Source organism: Rattus norvegicus, chromosome 15 (genome assembly GCF_036323735.1).
Source record: "Rattus norvegicus strain BN/NHsdMcwi chromosome 15, GRCr8, whole genome shotgun sequence".
In the NCBI taxonomy this organism is placed as follows: domain Eukaryota; kingdom Metazoa; phylum Chordata; class Mammalia; order Rodentia; family Muridae; genus Rattus; species Rattus norvegicus.
Genome location: NC_086033.1, coordinates 56,475,639 through 56,495,863, shown reverse-complemented (window position 1 = coordinate 56,495,863; position 20,225 = coordinate 56,475,639). Strand labels below are relative to the sequence as shown.

The following is a 20,225-nucleotide window of genomic DNA, read 5'->3' as shown; positions in this document are numbered from 1 at the left end:
GCATTTTTTTTATTCTGAAAGGGAAAACTGGGGCACAGTTAACAACAAAACAAAACCAAAATCTGAATAAAAAGCTCAGTGTCCAATATGGGACCCTATGATCTTTTGGTCTCCAAGGCTCAGACAGCCCCACTTCTCTGGCTCTGCCCTTTATAGTGCATGCAGTCTGTCTCAGGCTCAAGGTGGCTTCATTGCACACCCGCCACTGTCCTTGGCAGTCATCTTGTGGTCCCAGCACCTCTGATAGCCTACGGTTTCCACTGCAGCTGAGGCCGCACCTTCCCTAGTGGCCTTTCATGATGATGAGCCTCAGCTTCTTCCCACGACTCCTTCAATCTTGGAGTCGCCACTGCCACTGAGGCTGCATCTTCTTCCGTGGCCTCTCCTGGTCTCTTTTGAGGGAGACCCTGACCCTGCCACATAGTGTCATGCCTCAGCTACTCTCCATGGCACCTTCATGCCTTCAAAACCAGGACCATACATTATTTACCAAGTTCTGCTGCCAAGCTGGTGTGCAGCCTTGGCCCCTGGACTGGACCACAGCTTCCATGTGCTAACCCTGAACAGCACTTCCCAGAAGACTTCCCACCTGTGGTGAAGTCAGTGACAGATGATTTCTCAGACCCAGCTGACCAGCATCGGTTGTCTCAGTAAAGCAAATCTTTTCTTCAGTAGTGCTAGTATCTTGTTGATTGTAGCAGATGAGACACCACAGATTCTTAATTTGAGATATCACATGACCAGCCCTGATAGCCTCTGAAGGAACGCAGACTTCCTTCTGAACCATCACAAGTCAGGCCCCCGTTGTTGTCGGCAGTGTTCTTAGCATCATCTTCCACACCCCCCACAGTAGGTTATCGAACTCTGAGCACTCAATGGCTTTTCTAGCCAAAGCTTTAAAACCTTCTTCCCTCAAAACAGCCCAGGGCTTAAAAGCCTCATGGTTGGGACCATCATAGCACTCCCTCTCTCTGGCACCAGGTTCTGTCCTAGTTTCCTTTCTGTTGTAAGGCACTGTTGTATTGATGCAAAGAGGCACCATGACCAAGGCAACTCTTACAGGGGAAAGCATTTACTTGGGGGCTTGCCTCTAGTTCCGGAGATTTAGTCCATCACAGTGTAGAACCCGATAGCATGCAGGTAAGCACGGTGCCAGAGAACTGGTTCAGAGCTGCATCCTGGTCTTCAGGCACAGATTGACAGCAACAACTGACCAATCCGACGTTGTCAGAGTAGAGTCCTTCACGGCTAAGGAAGCAGCAGCTCAGCCAGCAGAGGTTAAGAGCCAGAATATGGAAAGAACTCGACTGACAGCAGAACACTAAAGGAGTAAGAAGTTCCATGCATGAATAGGCGAATGAGTGGAGGAGGAGGAGGCCATTCTCAGACGTACAAGTGGCTAATCGATACCTGGAAAAAACGTTCATTGTTCTTAGCCACCAAGGGACTTCTAAAACCAAACCATCGTTGTCAGAGGGCTGCCATTAAGAGAAACGCAGCATTAAGAAATGAGCAGAGATGCTAGTGAGGGTGGAAATGGTGCTTACAGCATTGAGAGTCAGAATGGCAGCTCCTCAGAAGCCTGGAAAATGTCTGAGTGACCCAGCTCTGCTGTTCCTGGGTACACACTTGAAAGAACCCACACCAGCATTCCACAGAGACACCCATACACCAGCGGGAGCACTGTAGGCCGCAGTGGGCAAGCTTGGAGTTAGCCTAGGTGTCCATCAGAGACAGTCAGCGAGGAAAATGTGCACCGTCTGCACCATGCTCTTTGCCTTCATCGATAAGAGTGGAAAAACTTGATGATGTTGTGCAGGAAAATGGATGGAACTGGTGGTCATCATTTCATAAATAAGCCAGACTCAGAGTGACTGATGTTGCATGCTTTGTCCTGTACACAGAACCTAGGTAGTAGTAATAATAATAATTTAATAATAATGATAAATGTGGAAATAGATGAGGTGGGCATTTTGAGTGGAGGAAGGGAAGAGGACTAACTGGAGGAGTAAATATGACCAAAGTCCGTCCATATATATACTACATATATACATTATATATAGTACATATATATTTATATATGGCATATAAGCTAACTCATAGCAAAAGAGCATTCATTTTAGCTGGCAGTGTTGGCTCAAGAGGCAGAGGCAGGCGGCGAGCCCTGTGGTTCCCAGACCTGTCTAACATACATGGTGAGTTCCAGGCTAGCTACACAGTGAGACTGCCTCAAAGGAAAAAAGAATCACTTATTTTTTAGACAGGCAGACATCCAGATTTTCTATGAAAACTGGGCCTGCTGCCCCATCTGTCTCTCTTCTGTGAGGGAGAGCCCATCCTGTTTGGAGAGTGAGTCAGTCCTTACTAGCAATTGCAGTCACATACTTGTACTTAATCTAAGCTTGTTTCTAGACTCTGCTGGTTGTTATCCCTCCCACCCCCTAAATGGGAAATTAAATCAGCATTTGCCTCAGATGAGTTCTGAGTGAATTAGCTGTTTTGCAAATGTTTTCAGTCATTATGAGTATTTTGTAAAAGAACGAGGGCGTGTAGCCTCTGCAGATCTCCTGCTTTGGTGTTTTCTGATTTAATTCTCAGCGATAAGAGCATATTATAACCCCAGGAAACCCCAGTTCTCTCAGGGGCTTTCTTCATGCTTAGCATCACTTTGAGGGCTGGAGCTGTGGCTGTTGGACACATGCTGTGGGGCTGAGGTAGACACTAGTTCTCAGCAGCCCACCATGTTCCTCAGTCATTTGCCTCCAAACCAGGCTTAGTCAGTCCTGATCTTTTTTTTCTTTCTTTCTTTCTTAGAGGTCATAATTTAATTTAAAGGACTATAACCTGAGATGCTGGGCTTCTCTGCTTTAATTAAGCCTAGCTTCTGTGACATAGTGAGATTGATTCTTCAATGAAAGGGGTTGTCTGAGTCCTTTACTTCCCCAGAAGTAGACTTCCGAATGCCCATCTCACCTGTAGAAATTGCCCTCCAAGCCGCACGGTGGTCTGAGCCCTGCAGTGCCCTGCTGCTGACTAGAGAGTTCTTTGGTGGTCTTGCTTGGGTTTTGTTTTGTTTGTTTTGTTGACAGTCTTGTCACATACTCAGCGTCCTCAGGGCTGGGATTATAAGTGGGTGCCACCCCTAGTGACGTGTTTCGCTTCTGTCATGGAGGTAGTCCAAGAAAGTCACATTTCAGCTTGTGTTTGTCTCTTACGTCTGATTCTCTAAGTGTCACAGTAGAAAGTTCTTCCTACAGTAGAAACCTTCTCTGTGGGAAGGAGCTATTCCCATCGATTAATCCTTGGCCAGTGAGATCCAGGTTACGGGTGGCTGTCTGAATTCTTAGGAGTTCTCTTAACAGCGCTATCTTGGTTCTCCGAGATCCACTGTGAAAACGTGTGAGATTGGCTAGATTTAACATGATTTGTTAATTTTAAAATATTTTTTTTTTGTTAGACCTGGAGAGATGGCCTATTGACTAAGAGCACTTGCTACTCTTGAGGAGAACCTGAGTTCTGTTCCCAGCACACCGAAGCCACAATAGTCTTAACTTCTACACCTAGGTCACCTGGTGCCCTCTTCTGGGTCTCTGTGTGTGTGTGTGTGTGTGTGTGTGTGTGTGTGTGTGTGTGTGTGCGCGCGCGCGCGCACGTGCATATGAAAGCACATAAATCTTTAAATTATCTCTTGTTAAGAGCATCTCTACCATGGTAAAGGATTTACATGGTCATCAGCCTGCCTGGTGTCTTACCTGAGCCTTTCATTTGAGATTGCTGTGCTTAACAAGGAAGCTACAATTAAAATCTAATACTCCAGCAAGGTATTTAAAAGTGTATATACACAGAATACTTATTTTAAATGCTTTGCTCACTTGGAAAGTGTATTTGTGAAATATGTCACAGATATCGTCAGTCTTTGTTCAAGTTGAAAGCAAAACGCAGCTTTTCTTTCTTACTGGCATTGTCAGTTATAATTACCGTTAATTTTGAGCTCCGTGACTTAAAATCCTGGTTCAGACCTGGTAGCACTACACACCTTTAATCCCAGTACTCAAGGCAGAGGCACACAGATCACTATGAGTTCAAGGCCAGCTTGGTCTTCATAGCAAGTTCCAGGCCAACTCCTGGTTTGGAAACACAGTGCATAAGGAAGCAGAGTCCTGATGGCGACGGGCTGCGAGGGCCGCTCAGAAGTCTCAACACATAATTATGACACACGAGTTCCACATCATTGGAGATAAAGCAGGGAGGCTGAGGCTTCCTGCTGCTCTCGAAGAGCAGTGAGGGATTTAGATAATAACCTACTATATGCCAGGCTCTCCTACTGCACATCTCAGGGGAGTCCTTTAGACTCTCTTGTTATACAATCCCAGGCCTCTGAAGGCCAAGTCTGGAGGCTCTTGAATCTGAGGCTATTCTGAGCTCTACCATGAAACCCTGACTCCACCAAAAAAGGGAAGAAGGACCGAAGATTCTACTTTAGATTTCGTGTTTTCCCTTAGTGACGTGTAAGCCATCGGTGTGGTGACTGACTGCCTCACACTTTTGTGCCACTGACGAGCACATACCACCCCTTGAACACTGAGACAGTTCTTACTCAAGAACGGTGTGCACACTGTCTGCATTGCACCGCATGCCGTGGCGTGTATGTGACTGTGGAGAGGTTCCTGGCCAGTTCACACAGGGCACACTGGGGATTCCACTTCCGTCACGGCTTTAAGAACTTGAAGTAAGGGTTGGCTCCTGCTATTCGCTAGTAACCAAAACTGTGTGCTGCTTTGCAGTTGTTCTTCCGTGTGGTGCTAACTGTATGCACTGTCTCTTTCTGTTCTAATGGCTGCCCTCGGATTAGGCCGACCTGTGCTCTCCGTATGACATCCTGCTGTTGGATTTTCGTCACATTCGAAAGACTGTTGACACTCTGCTGGCACTCGGGGAGAAACCCCCACAATCAACTTCTGCCCTCCGCTCCAGGGACCTTATAGGCTTCTGTCTTATCCATGTTCTCCTTACAGTACTGGTCCTTATCGCTTACCGCTGGAATGCTCTGTCCGCGTAACTCCCGCATGTGCTCTGCTCTCATCCTGGTCCATCCCAGCTCCTCCCTCCATTGGAGCCTTTGCCTTGCAAACTCCCATTGCTGTTATCTCTTCATTTAGCTGTCGGGTTTTGAAAGTGAACATTTATAAACCAGATTTTTCCTGAAGCACAAACTTTGTAGAATACAGTTCCCACTGGGTAATTTCTTGCATTTAACCGAAAAGCAACAGCGACAGCAAAGCCTGTCCAGTCCGTACCTCTCATACTCCTTCATGCACATGGTGTGGGCAGCAGTGCTGCTATAGGCCCTGCGCTCTCCCATGAGCCTCTGCTCTGTGCAGGAGGGAAGGAGAGCCAGGACAGGAACGGGGTGGGTTTAACATGGGAGTCTTGATATTTGATTCTGGTCCTAATTCAGGAATGGCAATTGAACTGTGGAGGGATTGCCTTGCAGAGAAAAGAAGCCAGCATTTGGGCCCAGTATCATGTATAAAAATCTCTGAGGATACCATTGTTGACCACGCTGAGAAGTCTTATCTGGGGAATGACTGCTTTGCTGGCTGGTTAGCTGGAGTCCTCCCTGTTTGCTGCAAGGGGGTTGTGAAGGGCACCCAGGAGGATTGCTGAAAATGTCCACCGGAGCATGCCCTCCGTGCCCTCTGCAGACATATGCAGGGGAAGTGCCTTCCTGTTAGAGCTCCACCTGGTGGATCTGCCTAGCCTGCTTTTCCTTTTTGTTTGGTCTGTTCTGAAGCTGAGCAAAAGGTTTTATAGAAGGGATTTCTATTTTTGCATAATGCGATGGGTCATTTTACTTTCTCGATATATTGCATAACTGCAGATCCAGAGTGTGATGGATTTGACTATTCAGTTTCAAATAAATGTATGGGTCTTGGAACATTCTTGGCACCAGGGGCCTTGGTTACGCTAGCAGCAGCCAATAGGATTGCTCTTATATTAGACGAATGTTTTCTCCCCGTTTTTCTTTGAATGTCCATTTGGACTTTCATTCCCAGTGTTATTAATGATCCAGCTGTTTATTTTTAAGTCCGATTTTAAAGGCTTGCATACCAGCCTCTCAGCTTTTGGAGCAAAGTGATGAGCTTGTGATTAAAGCAAAAAAAGTTAGACTGTAACGTAGGTACAGATCTTGTCGCTGCAAACTCCCGCCACATCGTGTGCTTGCTTTTGTGTCCTTGCCAAGCACTGCTTCTTGGGTTGGGAAGATGATGGAGTTCATGCCTTCAAGATAAACGTCTAGTTTGCTGAGATAGGAACGTTCCTCAGATATGGCTGCTAAGAAGATTATCATATTTTTTGAACATATTCATGAGAACAGGGGAGATGGGATTCTGAAAATCCTTTATACCTGTAGGGTTGGGTTATATTTATAAAGATTCCTTGCTGCTAAATCAGATATGATTTAAAAAAAAAAACAAAAAACCGGAAAACATTCTTTATGTCATAAGATGTTAGCTTGTCTGAGCCTTTTGCTCAGCGTTGTGTTGACTGGTGAATACAGGGTACGTGCTGTGAGTTGTGTCTGAATAGCCGCAGATTGATAAATCACCTTTGGTGCTATCTTGTACTTTTCTGTAACAATAAAATCCCATTGTACAGTGTCTGGTGAACACCCGAGCCATAAATTACTTAATAAACACAATTTGGGTGATTAATCCAAGCTTTTTTTTTTTTTTCTTGGCCCGTTGGTGCATTTATTTCTGTGCGCCCAGAGTGGCTCTTGACATCTCTACCCAGCTCTGCCCTGCATGGGAACTTTTCCTTCCGTGGTCGCCACAGTTTCTTTGTTTGTTTGTTTATTGTTTGTTTGTTTCCATCTTCTTTATGGTGGGGGGAAAAAGGGAATTGAGAAAATGTACCTGGTTGCTGGCTCAAGGAAAAAACAGCATCAATAAACACCAAGTGAGTAAAGCCATCCTATGAGATTAGATTGATCGTCAACGTTAACTTTCCGTGTATTTCTCCCCTGCCTGTGCTTTTTCATCTTTCCTGCCCTTAATTTACACCCTAATGTGCTGCTGTCCCTGGGGGTTGCTGCGTGACATTTTTTCATTATGTAGTATGGTCACATACAGAGCATAATTACCTCAGCCCTTCGGGCACAGCTTCCAGTGGGTCGCTTTGCTTTATCATACGCAAGCCATTAATTCTGTTTGGGACACTGGGCCTCTCTGTGGTGCTTCTCCACAGGTCCAGACACCAGCTCACGAGCTCATGGGATAGCCGCCATTGCAGCGCAGCTGGGGACACCTGACTGACTAATATTCCTTCAGGGGTTGAGCCTTGTGATTTGTCCTGCATACCAAGTCCCAAGTCCCCATCTTCTCATCGGAAAGACTGTTTTTCAGTATTTCCTTCTAATACGTGATAAAGAGAAGCAACTGTTGACATTTCCGCTTGCAGAGGCTGCTTGTGAGCTACCTTTCTTCCACTCCTGCGATTGGTAGAAAATGGTCCATTTAGTGTGAGGATTTCTGAAGCTTATACGATAGTCAATTTTTTCTTTTTTTTTTCGGAGCTGGGGACCGAACTCAGGGCCTTGTACTTCCTAGGCAAGCGCTCTACCACTGAGCTAAATCCCCAACCCCTCGATAGTCAATTTTAATGGCTCCTTCTGAATTTTAGGTCCATACCACTTCTTTATCCTTACACTAACAAAAAAGGGGCCAGTTTAAAAATCCCTGTTAAATCCCAAAGCGGGACAGCTGCGGAGGGGTTTTAGAGGTTAAGTAAATTCACTTGATATCACAATGCAGTTTTTTGTAAAAATTGTTTAGTTACTGAATTATCTCCAGAATTCACACTGACCCCAGTCTTCTGAGTTAAAATTTTGGGAGCCTGAGAGCAGCAAAGTGTTTATAGCTTAGGTAAAAACGTTTGGGTGCTGAGAAGTGCTCCAGGGCCTTGATGTATTTTCTACCTCTAATCTGTATCTCCATCTCCTGAAAACTATTTTAATATAATCTTCTTTCATGGGGTTTGGTTTTAAAGGCTAGGTTTGAGACTTCGAAACTACCTTTCAACAGGCAGCCCTTTGGGCAGTTGGCCTGTGCATTTGACTTTCCTTCCTGCCCTTGGCCTTTCTGGCGGTGTTGATCATCCTTGGTCCGTTCAGTTATCCCTCGTGTGTTGACCGTGTGCTGTGTGCTTGCCCTGTGGGAGGTTCTGCAGATAAAATAGTGCTCAAGATCCAGGCCCCTGTCCATACCAGGTTTCAGCATTCAGGGGCAGGACCAAGGACAGATATTTTATGATTTTTAGGGTGATAGAATCTGTTGAAACTTGTCACTAAAGCACAAATGGCACCATACAGGATATATGAGCCAGTGAGCGGTTCTGTATGCCAATAAAACGTTATTCACAAAAAAAAAAAAAAAAACAAAAAAAACCAGCAGGAATTGGATTGGGTTGCAGGTCCTAGTTTGTAGACCCCTGATCAAATGGCTTCTTAGAAAGCAAAAAGGGATTCCATGAGAAGGGCCTGAGATGGGTCAATTACAGAATTCCGTGAAACAATAGAAAGAGGGCATGCTTTCCTGAGGGGCCAGGCAGATGCCCGAAGCAGTAATGTCTACACTAATACACCAAGATGAGAAAGATGTGTAAGCTGGGTGTGAGTGGCAAGGCAGTGGGAGGAAGGGTGTGTGTGCTAGTGGTCTAGACAGGGAAGGAAGGGGCTGGAGATTAGCCTCGCTGACTGCAACATAAAGAATAGAGGGAGAGGTAGCAGGAGATTGACCCTGGGGGCAGAACTAGACCTTTTCATTCTTTTCTTTTTTTTCGGAGCTGGGGACCAAACCCAGGGCCTTGCGCTTCCTAGGCAAGCGCTCTACCACTGAGCCAAATCCCCAACCCCGACCTTTTCATTCTTATGCACAAAAATAGCACACAGCTAAGCTCCATGTGTCCACAGTCACAGAACGTTTCCTTTAAATCCTAAGCTGAACTAAGGGAAATGAGCTGGTGTGGAGGGCTTTGTTGTAGACCAGTGGCTGGCCTAGAAATAGGGATGGCTCAATATAATCATCATAAAAGGTTTCAAGGAGAGGGGAGCCCATGTGGCAAGCAGTCTGGCCATATCCCCCATGTTTAGCATTATTTTTCTATGTCCAGCCTTCCTTTCCTGACCCTGAGCTGTGGCTCAGAAGAGTGTCGATGGAGAGCTTAATGGATTACCTACCACCACTGGGGAAGCAACAGAAAGCACCCGCTCTGGAAAGCATTGAGTGTTATTGATAAGCAGGATAGCAATCATGATTTCAACATTTAAAAAAAAAATAACAAGGGGCTGGGGATTTAGCTCAGTGGTAGAGCGCTTACCTAGGAAGCGCAAGGCCCTGGGTTCGGTCCCCAGCTCCAAAAAAAAAGAACCAAAAAAAAAAAAAAAATAACAGCACAGGATGCTCATGGATATACCACGTGTCCTGTCACATTTTCAACAAGCCCTCTGATATCCTGGGACAGCTTTCGTTCATGTAAAGTCAGTAACTACCTTTACGGGGGTCTCCTGAGGTGGCGCCTGACCTGCTTGGCTCTTGGAAGCCCTTGCTCTTCTGTACCACTGTTTGTGGCCCCAAAGTAAACCCACAACTCCAGTCCCATTCTAACTTCTGAGCCCACTTTGGGGAGATGAAGGGACAGAACTGTTGTGATGGCCCATAAGTCGGTGACCCCCTGCTCCTCATCTCCGCAGGATCTTTGTGTTTGTCCTTCCAAACAGCACCCAGAGTTGTAGATCCATTCAAGTCCTATTGCGGAATGCCTGTGGCTGTTAGATCTCTCTAGGGTTTCTGGCCTTTTAGACTAGTTCTCTTAGATGACTCCAAGCCTTCAGCATGATCTGAGGCCATCTCTGTGTGTGCAGAAAGAGAAAGGAAGGGTTTGAGGGGTATGTTTCTATTTGTGTGTATAGGTGACCCCTGACTTAATGATATTCATTGAGGATTTTCCATGCTTACAATGGTACCCTTCTGAAAAACCATTTCCTTTTTCTCTTTCTGTGTAGGACTCAATAAGCTGCATGAGCTATTGAGCACTGGATAGAATACATATTTTATATAAATATAGAATAAGATTTGTATTAGCTGTGGGCTAATGTCAGTGTCCTGAGTGTGGTAGATGCCCGGCTAAGCTATGACGTAACTAATTTAGGCTGAGAATCAAATGCCTTGCCATTGCCTTAGGCAAAGCTATTGTGAAACCTACCTAGCAGCTGAGAGAGCGAGCGTCCTGTAGCTTCTGCAGGCTTCAAACTCCTGTAGCTTCTGCAGGCTTCAGACTCCGGATCCTCTGGACCCCCAGCTCCTGTGTTCCTGATCACAGACACGCTCTGCCACCTTTGTTCCCATAGTGATCGCTCAGAATTTTGGTTGAGCTTGTATCGCACACACAGTTTTGTAACTTGATGCAAATACACTTTTTTGCAGACATTTTTGTTTTTCTTTTCATTAGGTTTTCTCCCCCCCCCCCTCTTCACATGGAAACCAAATCTTTAGGTTTACAATGTTTTGATCATCTCTTGGTTTGTGCTTCATAAATATTTCTTTACGGGCCTGGAGAGGTGGCTCAGTGGGTGAGACTGCTCCCGCAGACATGGGTCAGATTATATCCTCCTGTGGTTCCTGGGAATCCAACATCTGGCATCCGTGCACATGTATACACATGTAGTACATATAAACCCATACACACACACACACACACACACACACACACACACACACACACACACACAGACACTAAGTAAATAAATCTTTAAGTATTTATTGGTTTAGGAAATTCCTCCAAACCCATTTGATAAAATATTAAATACTCTTTTTTTTTTCTTTTTTTCTTTTTTTTTTTTTTTTGGAGCTGGGGATGGAACCCAGGGCCTTGCGGTTGCTAGGCAAGTGCTCTACCACTGAGCTAAATCCCCAACCTTAAATACTCTTTTTACTCAAAGGCATTTAGAGGTTTTTTTTTTAACTTTTAATTAATTTTAGCATATGATACAAAATATTGACTGACTCTCTCTTCTAAATTAATAACCATTACCAGAAGCTTAGCTGTATTAAGTGTTTATAATTTCCTTCTGGGTCAGAGGTGAGGTTGGGTGCAGGGTCAATTAAAAGCATAGGGAGGACATGCCCCTGCCCCTTTAAGCAGCTCTGGTAGAGGAACAACAGAGCCAAGAGATGCCTTGACCAGTGCAGATGGTGGCAGAGAAGGATGGCTACTGTCATCCTGTTACAGATGCCCCTCACCATGCCCCCTGAGTCACCATCCCTCCCAGCCTGCTCATGACTCTCTCAACTTCGGTCATACACAGCCTCTACCCTTTCTACTTTGATATTTGACCATTAGACGGACCAGCAGTGTGAACGTAGATGCTTACCTAACACATGACAGAGCAGAACATCTTGTTTGAGTCTTATGTTGCCCTTTTTGACCCTTTCCTAAGGCCTGGGATCCAAACCTCTCTTATTCAGTAAAGGTGAGAAAGGGGGTGGGAGGAGATAGAGAGTGAAGATAGAGACACCCTGTGACCCTTTTGAGAACATGGAACAAGTTTCTGGAGATAGCAGGGCATGCCTTTGAAGGTTTTTTTGTCTCACAGTGCCTATGTCTATGGAGATTTGTAGAAGGTCTGATTCTTCAAGTTACATGGAAGGAAGCAATCTTGTTCCCAGGTCTTGATGCTGATAAACACACTCTACCGCCAGTGCCCACCCCAGATCCCATTTCAACTCTGGTAGGCAAGATGCTGCTTGGCCTTCCTAAAGAAACTCCCTTGTTAGGGACAACATGCAGGGACCCAGAGGACATTGTTAAGTTAAACAAGCCAGGTACAGGAAAACAAATACCAAAATGATCTCACTTATAGGGTGACTGAAAGAAAGAAGAGAGGGGAAGGAAGGGGAGAATGCGGTGGGGGATGGGAGAGAGGGAAGGAAGGAAGAAACCAATTTCATAAAAATTACCAGATTTTGGATTACATATTCAAGAGACATGGGGAAAGAATACAAAAATGTTCTCTCTCTCTCTCTCTCTCTCTCTCTCGCTCTCGCTCTCGCTCTCGCTCTCGCTCTCTCCCCCTTCTCTCTCTCTCTCTCTCTCTCTCTCTCTCTCTCTCTCTCTCTCTCTCTCTCTATCTCTCTCACACACACACACACACACACACACACACACACACACACACACACACCAAAAAGACCAACCCTTGGGCCTTCACTGATGTAAGGAGGAGTGCCCCCTGAATGGAAACAGATGAGGGCCAAGTGACAATTGTGGAAATGCCTTTTCATATTATTTTGTAGCTACCATGAACATAAGAAAGCAGTGCACCCTGTATGTCTTTGCCCATTTTATAAAAACCTTAAAAGAGAGGTCATTGGGAGCCGCGTTAAGATACCTTACATAGAGGCTGGGGAGATGGCTCAGTACTTAAGAGCGTGCACCCCTGTAGCAGAGGATCCAAATTCAGTTCCCCTTACACGTCAGGCCTGTGCCTCCACAACTGCCCGTTACCCCAGCTCCTCTTCTGGCCTCGAGGACAACCATACTCAAATGCCCGTACTCCCACGCAGACTCACAGGCACGCACAGATTCAAAATTGAAACACAAAACAAACCAGAAAACTGGGGAGCTAGAGAGATAGCTCAGTGGTTAGGAGCACTTAACTGCCCTTGCAGAAAAAGTGGGTTTGGTTTCTGGCCTTAACATGGTGACTCACAACTGTGTGTCTGTAATTCCCGTTTGGGGGAATTCACTGCCTCTTCAGACCTGCAGGCACCGTGCATATGATGCCCATACATTCATGCAGCCAAAACACTCATGCACGTAAAATAGCAAGTGCTTTTCAAAGAGTATAACCTTTAAAAAAAAAAAGGATTTCTTATGTATAGGACCGTACCTAAGCCACGTAGAGAGGAGAGCAGTCACCCAGCACACACACACTTCAGAAATCACAGAACATAAAATGGTGGTCATTATAACCATCTGTAGTCTGTGTACATGAGTAATCAGGTCCCTTTAAAACACGAGAAGTTCTTTGCCACGTTGCTCGCCAAGGGTGGAAGCTACGATTTTCTTGGGGGGTGTTTTTGACTCTGTGTCACTCCATTCTTTGGTGAAAAGTTTCTTACACGTTTGGATCTAATACAGCTTTGGGTACTATTCAGAACCATTGTGGAGCAACCTGTGATTTTCCCTGCCCACCCAGAAGAGGCTTCGGCAGTGGCATGGCACCGGGAAGAAGCCCAGGCTGGGGGGAAGCAAGCAGCACAACAGTGCACAACCCAACTCCTATCCGTGATGCAGCAAGGGTTTGCTGTTGTTAGTTCCATCGTCCGAAAGCTGATGTTCTGTTCTTCTTCCTCCTAGGAAAAGCTCTGTCTGCCTCATCACATCCTTGAAGAGAAAGGCCTGGTCAAAGTGGGCATGACTGTTCAAGCGCTGTTGGACGTCACCGTCACAAAAGCTCTGTTCACATGAGACCAAGCCCTTTTCTCTGGGTGGGCTCAGACTCTTCCCAGAGCAGGGACTCTGGGCTCTGCTCCCTTCACCTCTACCTGATCCCTAGCTCACCTCCTGCCAGGCCCCAGAGGAGCTACGTTGACGTGGTTTCAGCCTGAGGGAGGATTTAGGACCTTTTAGAGTTGGCGTCTGGGTTTCAGGTTGGACAGGTGTTACCTGAGAGCGGTAAGGGAGCTGGCAGAGAACGGAGTAGCACACCTTTGCCTTTCAACCCCCTTCATCCCTTCCACACTCACCAACTGCCATTACCAAATGCCAAGCACAACCGTTTCACCGTGAGCCGTGTCTGTTTTATCAAAACCAAACTCCTTTCAGAGTCAGTGGGGGGGAGGGGGATGCAATCAGGTTTGTTTTTTGGTTTTTGGGTTTTTTTGCCACCAAAATTTTTCAAGATGTTTCTTGAGACCATTGCCTTTCTGAAAAAACTATTTTCAACATACAAAATATTTATATAAATATTATTTATTAGCGAGTCGTTATTCATCCTTTGGATGCAAATTGTAAATTAGGAAACTATTTTATTACTGCTTTTTTGTGGTTAAACAGTTTATTTTAATATTATAAATACTGTTATTTTTGAGCCTCTTTGGCATGTAGGAGTTCCGGGTCTCAATGTATATTCCGTGGTGTATATGATTCAGGAAAGAAAAATTAATCAAGAAACACATGGTTCTGTGACAGAGAGAGCTGTTTTCTGGGAGGTGTTATCCACCTTTTCATTCGTGGATCATGGTTCTTATTTATATTTCTGCATTCCATCTAGTTTCCTACATTCCAGCAGCCCTCTTGTCCCCCAACTAATAAACTGACTGAAATCAAGAGAGCACCCCAAAGTTATTTGTAAATAGTTACGTGGGAAAAAAAAAGACATATTAAACTTGAAGATAAAATGTGAAGTATTTTTTTCCGGATTCATGTTTCTTTTGCTATGCACAAAGCATCCACATTTTAACACAGAGAAGTGGGACGTGTTCAGCATATGTCTTGAAGTATAATTTTTGCACTGTATTTTGTGTAATTGAGCATCTAGCAGTAACGGTAGCCGTTGAAGAAATGGAGGAGAAAAGGAAGCTGGTTGAAGTTGATGTCAAGCTACAAGAGCTGTAAGAGCTCAATTCAGGAAACCAGCACGACCTACACGTACAACCCCAGCGTTCAAAGAGCGAGAGATGCCAAAATGTCGACAGGCTTGTTTTTACTACAATAAAAGTCCAGACTTGGAAGGTTCATGGTGTGTGATAGGAAACTTGGGAAGTGTGCAGCTCGAGGGGCCTCTAGTGGGCAGCTACATGCACAGGGAAGCAGGCTGAGAGAGGGCTAAGTAAGTGGAGTGTGTAAGCAGCCAGCGGGGAGGAAGGGCAAGCACATTAGGACTAGGGAGGAGCCAGCCCCAAAGAGGAGCACGGCATCTCGTCAGTGGGCGAGCTCCCTTCAAGGAAGGCTTCACAGACTATGCGGGGGCAGTCACATCCATACTCACTCACACTGTAGGCGTGGGTGGATACCCCAGTTGTTCATCTGTCAAAAGCTTGTGAATGCTGACTGCACTTTGACCCCTGCACAGAGCCATTAACAGTTTCTAATACAAAAGACTATGGGAGGGATGAGTGCGGTCAGCGGTAGATGACGCTGCCTCAGGGCATGGTGGCCGGGTTCGAAGTGTGGGAATTCACACTGGCAGCTAGTGATACTTCTGTCATACGTACTGTGCACTTTAACATAAATATATTTGGATATTTTTTTGTACTGAACAAATACCTGCTTTGTCAAGTGGCGTAGCAATGTAAAGATGAGAGGATTTTTAACAGAGTATACTCAACCGAAGCAGAGGTCAGAGGTTATCTACACAAGGATTTAGAGTGATGTTCTAGAATGTTGTACCTTCAGGGCATTGCACCCCAAGGTCCTGAGATATATTTTTACATGTCTTTGACAACATGGAGTTCGGTAACCATTATTTTTGGATATTTTTTCTTCAAAATTAAAATATTTCTTTTGATATTAGTTTCCAGTATTTTCATGAAATTGGCTGTATCATACAAATGGCTTCAATATTTTGTAAAAATTTTTATGCAGATCTTATATGGATAAGATGTCTTCAAGATTCTTGTACACTATGTCTATATGTGCAATGAAATGTGCATGGCTGGCTGATAGTATGTTAAGTAGACAGAATGTATATAGTGCAAACCCTTTTATTATTTAACAGCCATTAAAATCTTAAACTTGTACCAACCACTTTTGGATTGACTTATCAGTCTGATGTTAATGTTGATTCATCACACATACATACACCACACACACGCATGCACACACCACATGCACACCCCCCACACACACAAACACGCACACACACATAAACACACATACACACAAAAGCACACCACACACACATACATACATACATACATACACACACACACACACACACATGAAAACACACCACACACAAACACTCGGTGCTGAAATAGATCATAGCAATCATATATTGTGGTTATACATAAATACAACTATGTATATAATGTTTATATATGTGCAAGCTCTATTGTAACTTCTATTTCAATAGTTACTGTTACAATCTTACTAAATTAATGTAAAATTAAAATTCATCATATATGTGAAAAGTAAGGTTCAGTACTGACTATAGTTCTAGGAGGTGACCTCTTTGAATGGTTGCTTGGTTTAGGATAAAATGGCATGCATGGTGTGGGGGTGGGGATACATACATACATACATACATACATACATACATACATACATACATACCCCTAAACTAAAATTTAAACTTGTTCCACAAAAGGCAAAAGAAAGTTCCTCTGATAAGGTTGGGGTGAGGCTCCCCTTGGATCATGGCCCCAGAAGGAAGATGTCTTAGTTTCTTGGCCCAAATTGTAAAAGTCACAGGACTGGCTCCTCAGCTTCCTCACCAGCTGAAGGCTGGATGACATTTCTCTGGGTTCTCAGTGCTCTCCCTGCATGTCCATCCTTCCTGTAGCGAGAGAGCAGTGGCTGTGCGGACACAGCTGAAGGCTGAGCATACTTCTGCTGCAGTGTCCACCTAGCACACAGAAGCCCTGGCTCTAGTCTCCTCCACCACATAAAAAGCTGGATGTGATGGTACACACATGGAATCCCTGAACTCCAGACATGGACATAGGATCTGAAGTCCTTATGTAGTGGTTTTTCAGATCTCATCTCAGAAGCAAAAATATAGAAACTCCCGAGTGCAACACACACACCCGAGTCTGCTGTCCTAAGCAAGGACCGTAGGACCGCTGCTCTCGAGATCTGCATCTACCTGGGCCAGAATGACCCATGGCGGTGGTGTGATCTGACATTGCTGCTTCTTTCCCCCCACCCCATCCAATCGGAGCTGTCCTCCTGAGCCTTATAGAAGGCCAGTGCTGTGAGCAACTGGGAAGTCTCCAGCCTAAATGGCAAGCTTTGGGTTAATGAGAAACCCTGACTCAGAAAACAAAGTAGACATCTCCCGAGGAATGACACTGAGGTTGACTGTTGGCCTCCACATCTGTGCACACACAAAGCGACCCACACATGCAACATGGGAGAGGAATCCTTAGCTTTTGCACTCTGAGTCAGGAGGAACGCAGCCCTACGTGTGTGGGTAGTCAAGTTTCCCAGAAGGACATGCGTTTTGGAGTTAATGGGCTACCCTGCTGTCTCTTCTAATGGATGATGTAAATGAATGAAGAGAAGATGGGACTCCCAAGCTGAGGTCATGGCACCAAGAAAGAAAGAGACCAAGTCAGATTCAAGGTCGGCCATCAGGCCTGTGTCCTCACTCTGCAGAAGTCTTTCCCAGATGTGCTGACCAAGTAACAGCCTCTGTTGTCAAAAATCAAGTCCATCTTGAGGGTCCTCAACAACACGATCATGAAAAGGAAGGAGGGAAGCCTGGCTGACTTGAGTACTAGTCAGATGTTGAATGACAGAGGTGGAGCCAAGCTTAAAAGTGATTTTTTTTTCACAAAAACTACAGAAGATTCATTATAGCTCCTGCCCTCGCTTCCCTAGGTAATGGATTGTAACCTGTAAGATGAGGTAACCTCTTTACTTTCCCAAGTTGATTTTGGTCAGTCCTTCATCACAGCAACGTACCAAGGTGGTCAAGAATCCTTCCTGCTATCTCCATTGTTGCACATCCTTCCCCTATCCCCGCCCCCACCTCTGCCAGTGTCTTCTTACTGCTGGGCTTTTCACCCAAAGCCCCAATTCTTCGGATTATTTGGAAGTTAGTCTCTAAAAAGGAAAGGTGGAAGGAAGGAAAGGAAGGAAGGAAGGAAAGACCTAGTATTTTGCATTTTAATAAAAGTGCCTTTGATTTTAGAAGTTCTACAGACAACATAGTCTATTCTATAAAGGCCATTATATTCCCTTTGTACATGAATATAAGCTTGCCTTAAACAGGAAGGCATCTGCACTCGTTAGCACTAATATTTAGAACAGTTCTCATCTATGAACTCTCTAAAATCTTGTCCAGGACCAGAGCTATGGCTCAGTCTTGGGCAAAAGTCATTCTTGCCATGAAAACCTACATTTAATCCTAGGAAGCTACATACTAGACAGAACTGACCTGACTCCCAAAACCTATCCTTTGACCTCCACACATGGGCTATGGCATGCTTGTTCACCCACAACCACCAAAATAAATAAAATGAAAATTCTTCCCATTTTGCCTGTACTTAAAGATGCCCTAAGATAAAGAAATGCTTTACCAGGCTGGAGTGGTGGCTCAGCACGTAAGAGCCTTGCTCATGCCTGCGGTGGGTTTGATTCAGTCTCCAGCGCCTGCAGGGTGGCCCACAACCCTCGGTGACTCCAGTGCTGAGAGATCCAATGCCCTCTTCTGACCTCCACAGGCACCAGGAACACGTGCATATCCATGTATTCAGCCAAAGCAGTCATGCACATAAATTAAAAATAATCATACATACATACCAAAATATCTTAGATTATAGATACTATATATTTGTAGTTTAGAAATGTTTATTCAATTGTAAAATTTTATGAAAAAATATGAACTCATTTGCATCTTCAAAATCCAATATCACTCAAGCTACACTTGGCAGCATAAGATCCCACCACCACCTCTGAGTGTTTTGAGATTTATTACTGAGTCAGTGAATCTTGCAATTTAACCCAAGGTAAAAGTCCTTTGCAGTTACATCAGGATTTTTAGTTCTTCATGCAGTAGTATGCGTATGGTCTCTGCAGGCTAACTGCTCAATGCACTTTTAATATTAAGCTTCCTTGAAGAATAACATGTATGGGTAAAATTGATTTTGTGTATGCCTTGGTAACTTTTTGAAGTGAACTGTCCTCTCACCTTCTGCTCCAGTTCCACCTCTGTTGTGTCCATTATTAATATAGAATAACTCATGTATACAGCTTTATTCATCCTACTGAAGACATCCAGTCCATCTCCACTGGGCTTCTGTGATTGGTGCTGCTGTGACCATTCTCATGTGGACTTTATCCTGTCTGTGTGCTCGTATATTGGAGTAAAATTGTTATATGGGGTCAAGAATATCATCCAATCTTAGCTGATACCATTCTGTCCCCCTCGGCAATGACAGAGCAGGTCACACTTGCTTCATCAACATGAGCATTTCTGATATCTTCACTACAGCCACTCAGGAGGGCGTGTGATGGCTCTCATTGGGGTCATTGTTGCACTTCCTGCTTAACAAGGCACATTTCTGTGATGTAGCCTTTCACATTTTTTGCCCATTATAATAAACGTGTGTGAATCCTGTATCCCATATAGGCTTTGTCGGACAAGCCTACTGCAAACATCCCATCTCCATGTGGCTTGACTTTTTATTTTTATGGTCCAGGGTTGAACCTAGGGCTTCAGGCATGCTGGCCAGCACTTTACCACTGAGCTTCATCCACAGCACTTTTTGGTTGGTTGGTTTTCTTTCCTTCCCTCCCTTTCCCTCCGTTTCCCTCCCCTCCCCTCCCCTCCCCTCCCCTTCCCTTCCCTTTCCTTACCTTTCTTCTTTTACTTCTACTTCTCCTCTTCTTCCTCCACTTCCTCCTCCTCCTCCTCCTTTTCCTCCTCCTCCCCCTCCTCCTCCTCTCCCCCCTCCTTCTTCCCCTTCTCCTTTTTCTTTTTTTCTTTTTTTTCTGTCAGAATCTTGCTAGGTTGCCCACTCTCTAGTCAGTCTAGTCATCCCCTCTCCTTGGTAGCTGATACCTGGGATTATGAACCTGCACTCTCAAGTCTGGCTTCTTGCCTGTGTTTTAAATATTACATCATTTGTCCATTCCTGCTCCTTCCCTAACTCATAGCCTCTTTTTGTTTATTGCTGCGTATAGATATATGGATAAATATGTAAGCAGCACCTGCTGAGTCCGTTCTGTCTCACTTGCATGAATACATGTTTTTAGCAATGGCTACTTGAAGAAAACTGATTCTCACTTTCTTGCAGTCATTGCCTGCTTGTGGTTCTTCATCTAGAGGTGGGAACCTGAGATTTCTCCCATCTGCTTTGGGATGTCAACTAGTGCTGTCATTGTTCAGGTCCAGGTTAGGCAGACCTAAGTTGCTGAAGTTCCATTGGCGAAGCTTCTCTGTCATATCTTAAAGACACAGCCTGGCAGCTGACTGCTGCTTCTTAGATGAG

General features: G+C 44.8%; 1 protein-coding gene across 9 annotated transcripts in view; it reads left to right on the top strand.

Moving 5' to 3' along the window:
* Lrch1 (leucine rich repeats and calponin homology domain containing 1) overlaps positions 1–20,225 on the top strand; it is a 189,799-nt gene that overhangs the window by 163,338 nt on the left and 6,236 nt on the right. For 5 of the 9 annotated variants that reach the window (XM_008770896.4, XM_006252311.5, XM_006252313.5 and 2 more), the window contains one exon: positions 4,853–12,962. The exons of 1 other annotated variant lie outside the window; for it this stretch is intronic. In XM_008770896.4, coding sequence (XP_008769118.1) covers positions 4,853–5,059 — 207 coding nt within the window. In that variant the 3' untranslated portion in view covers positions 5,060–12,962. Of the gene's footprint in view, positions 1–4,852; positions 12,963–13,422; positions 15,812–20,225 lie in introns of those variants that run through there. 3 more of the 9 variants (XM_006252312.5, XM_006252315.5, NM_001134727.1) reach the window with 2 other exon arrangements.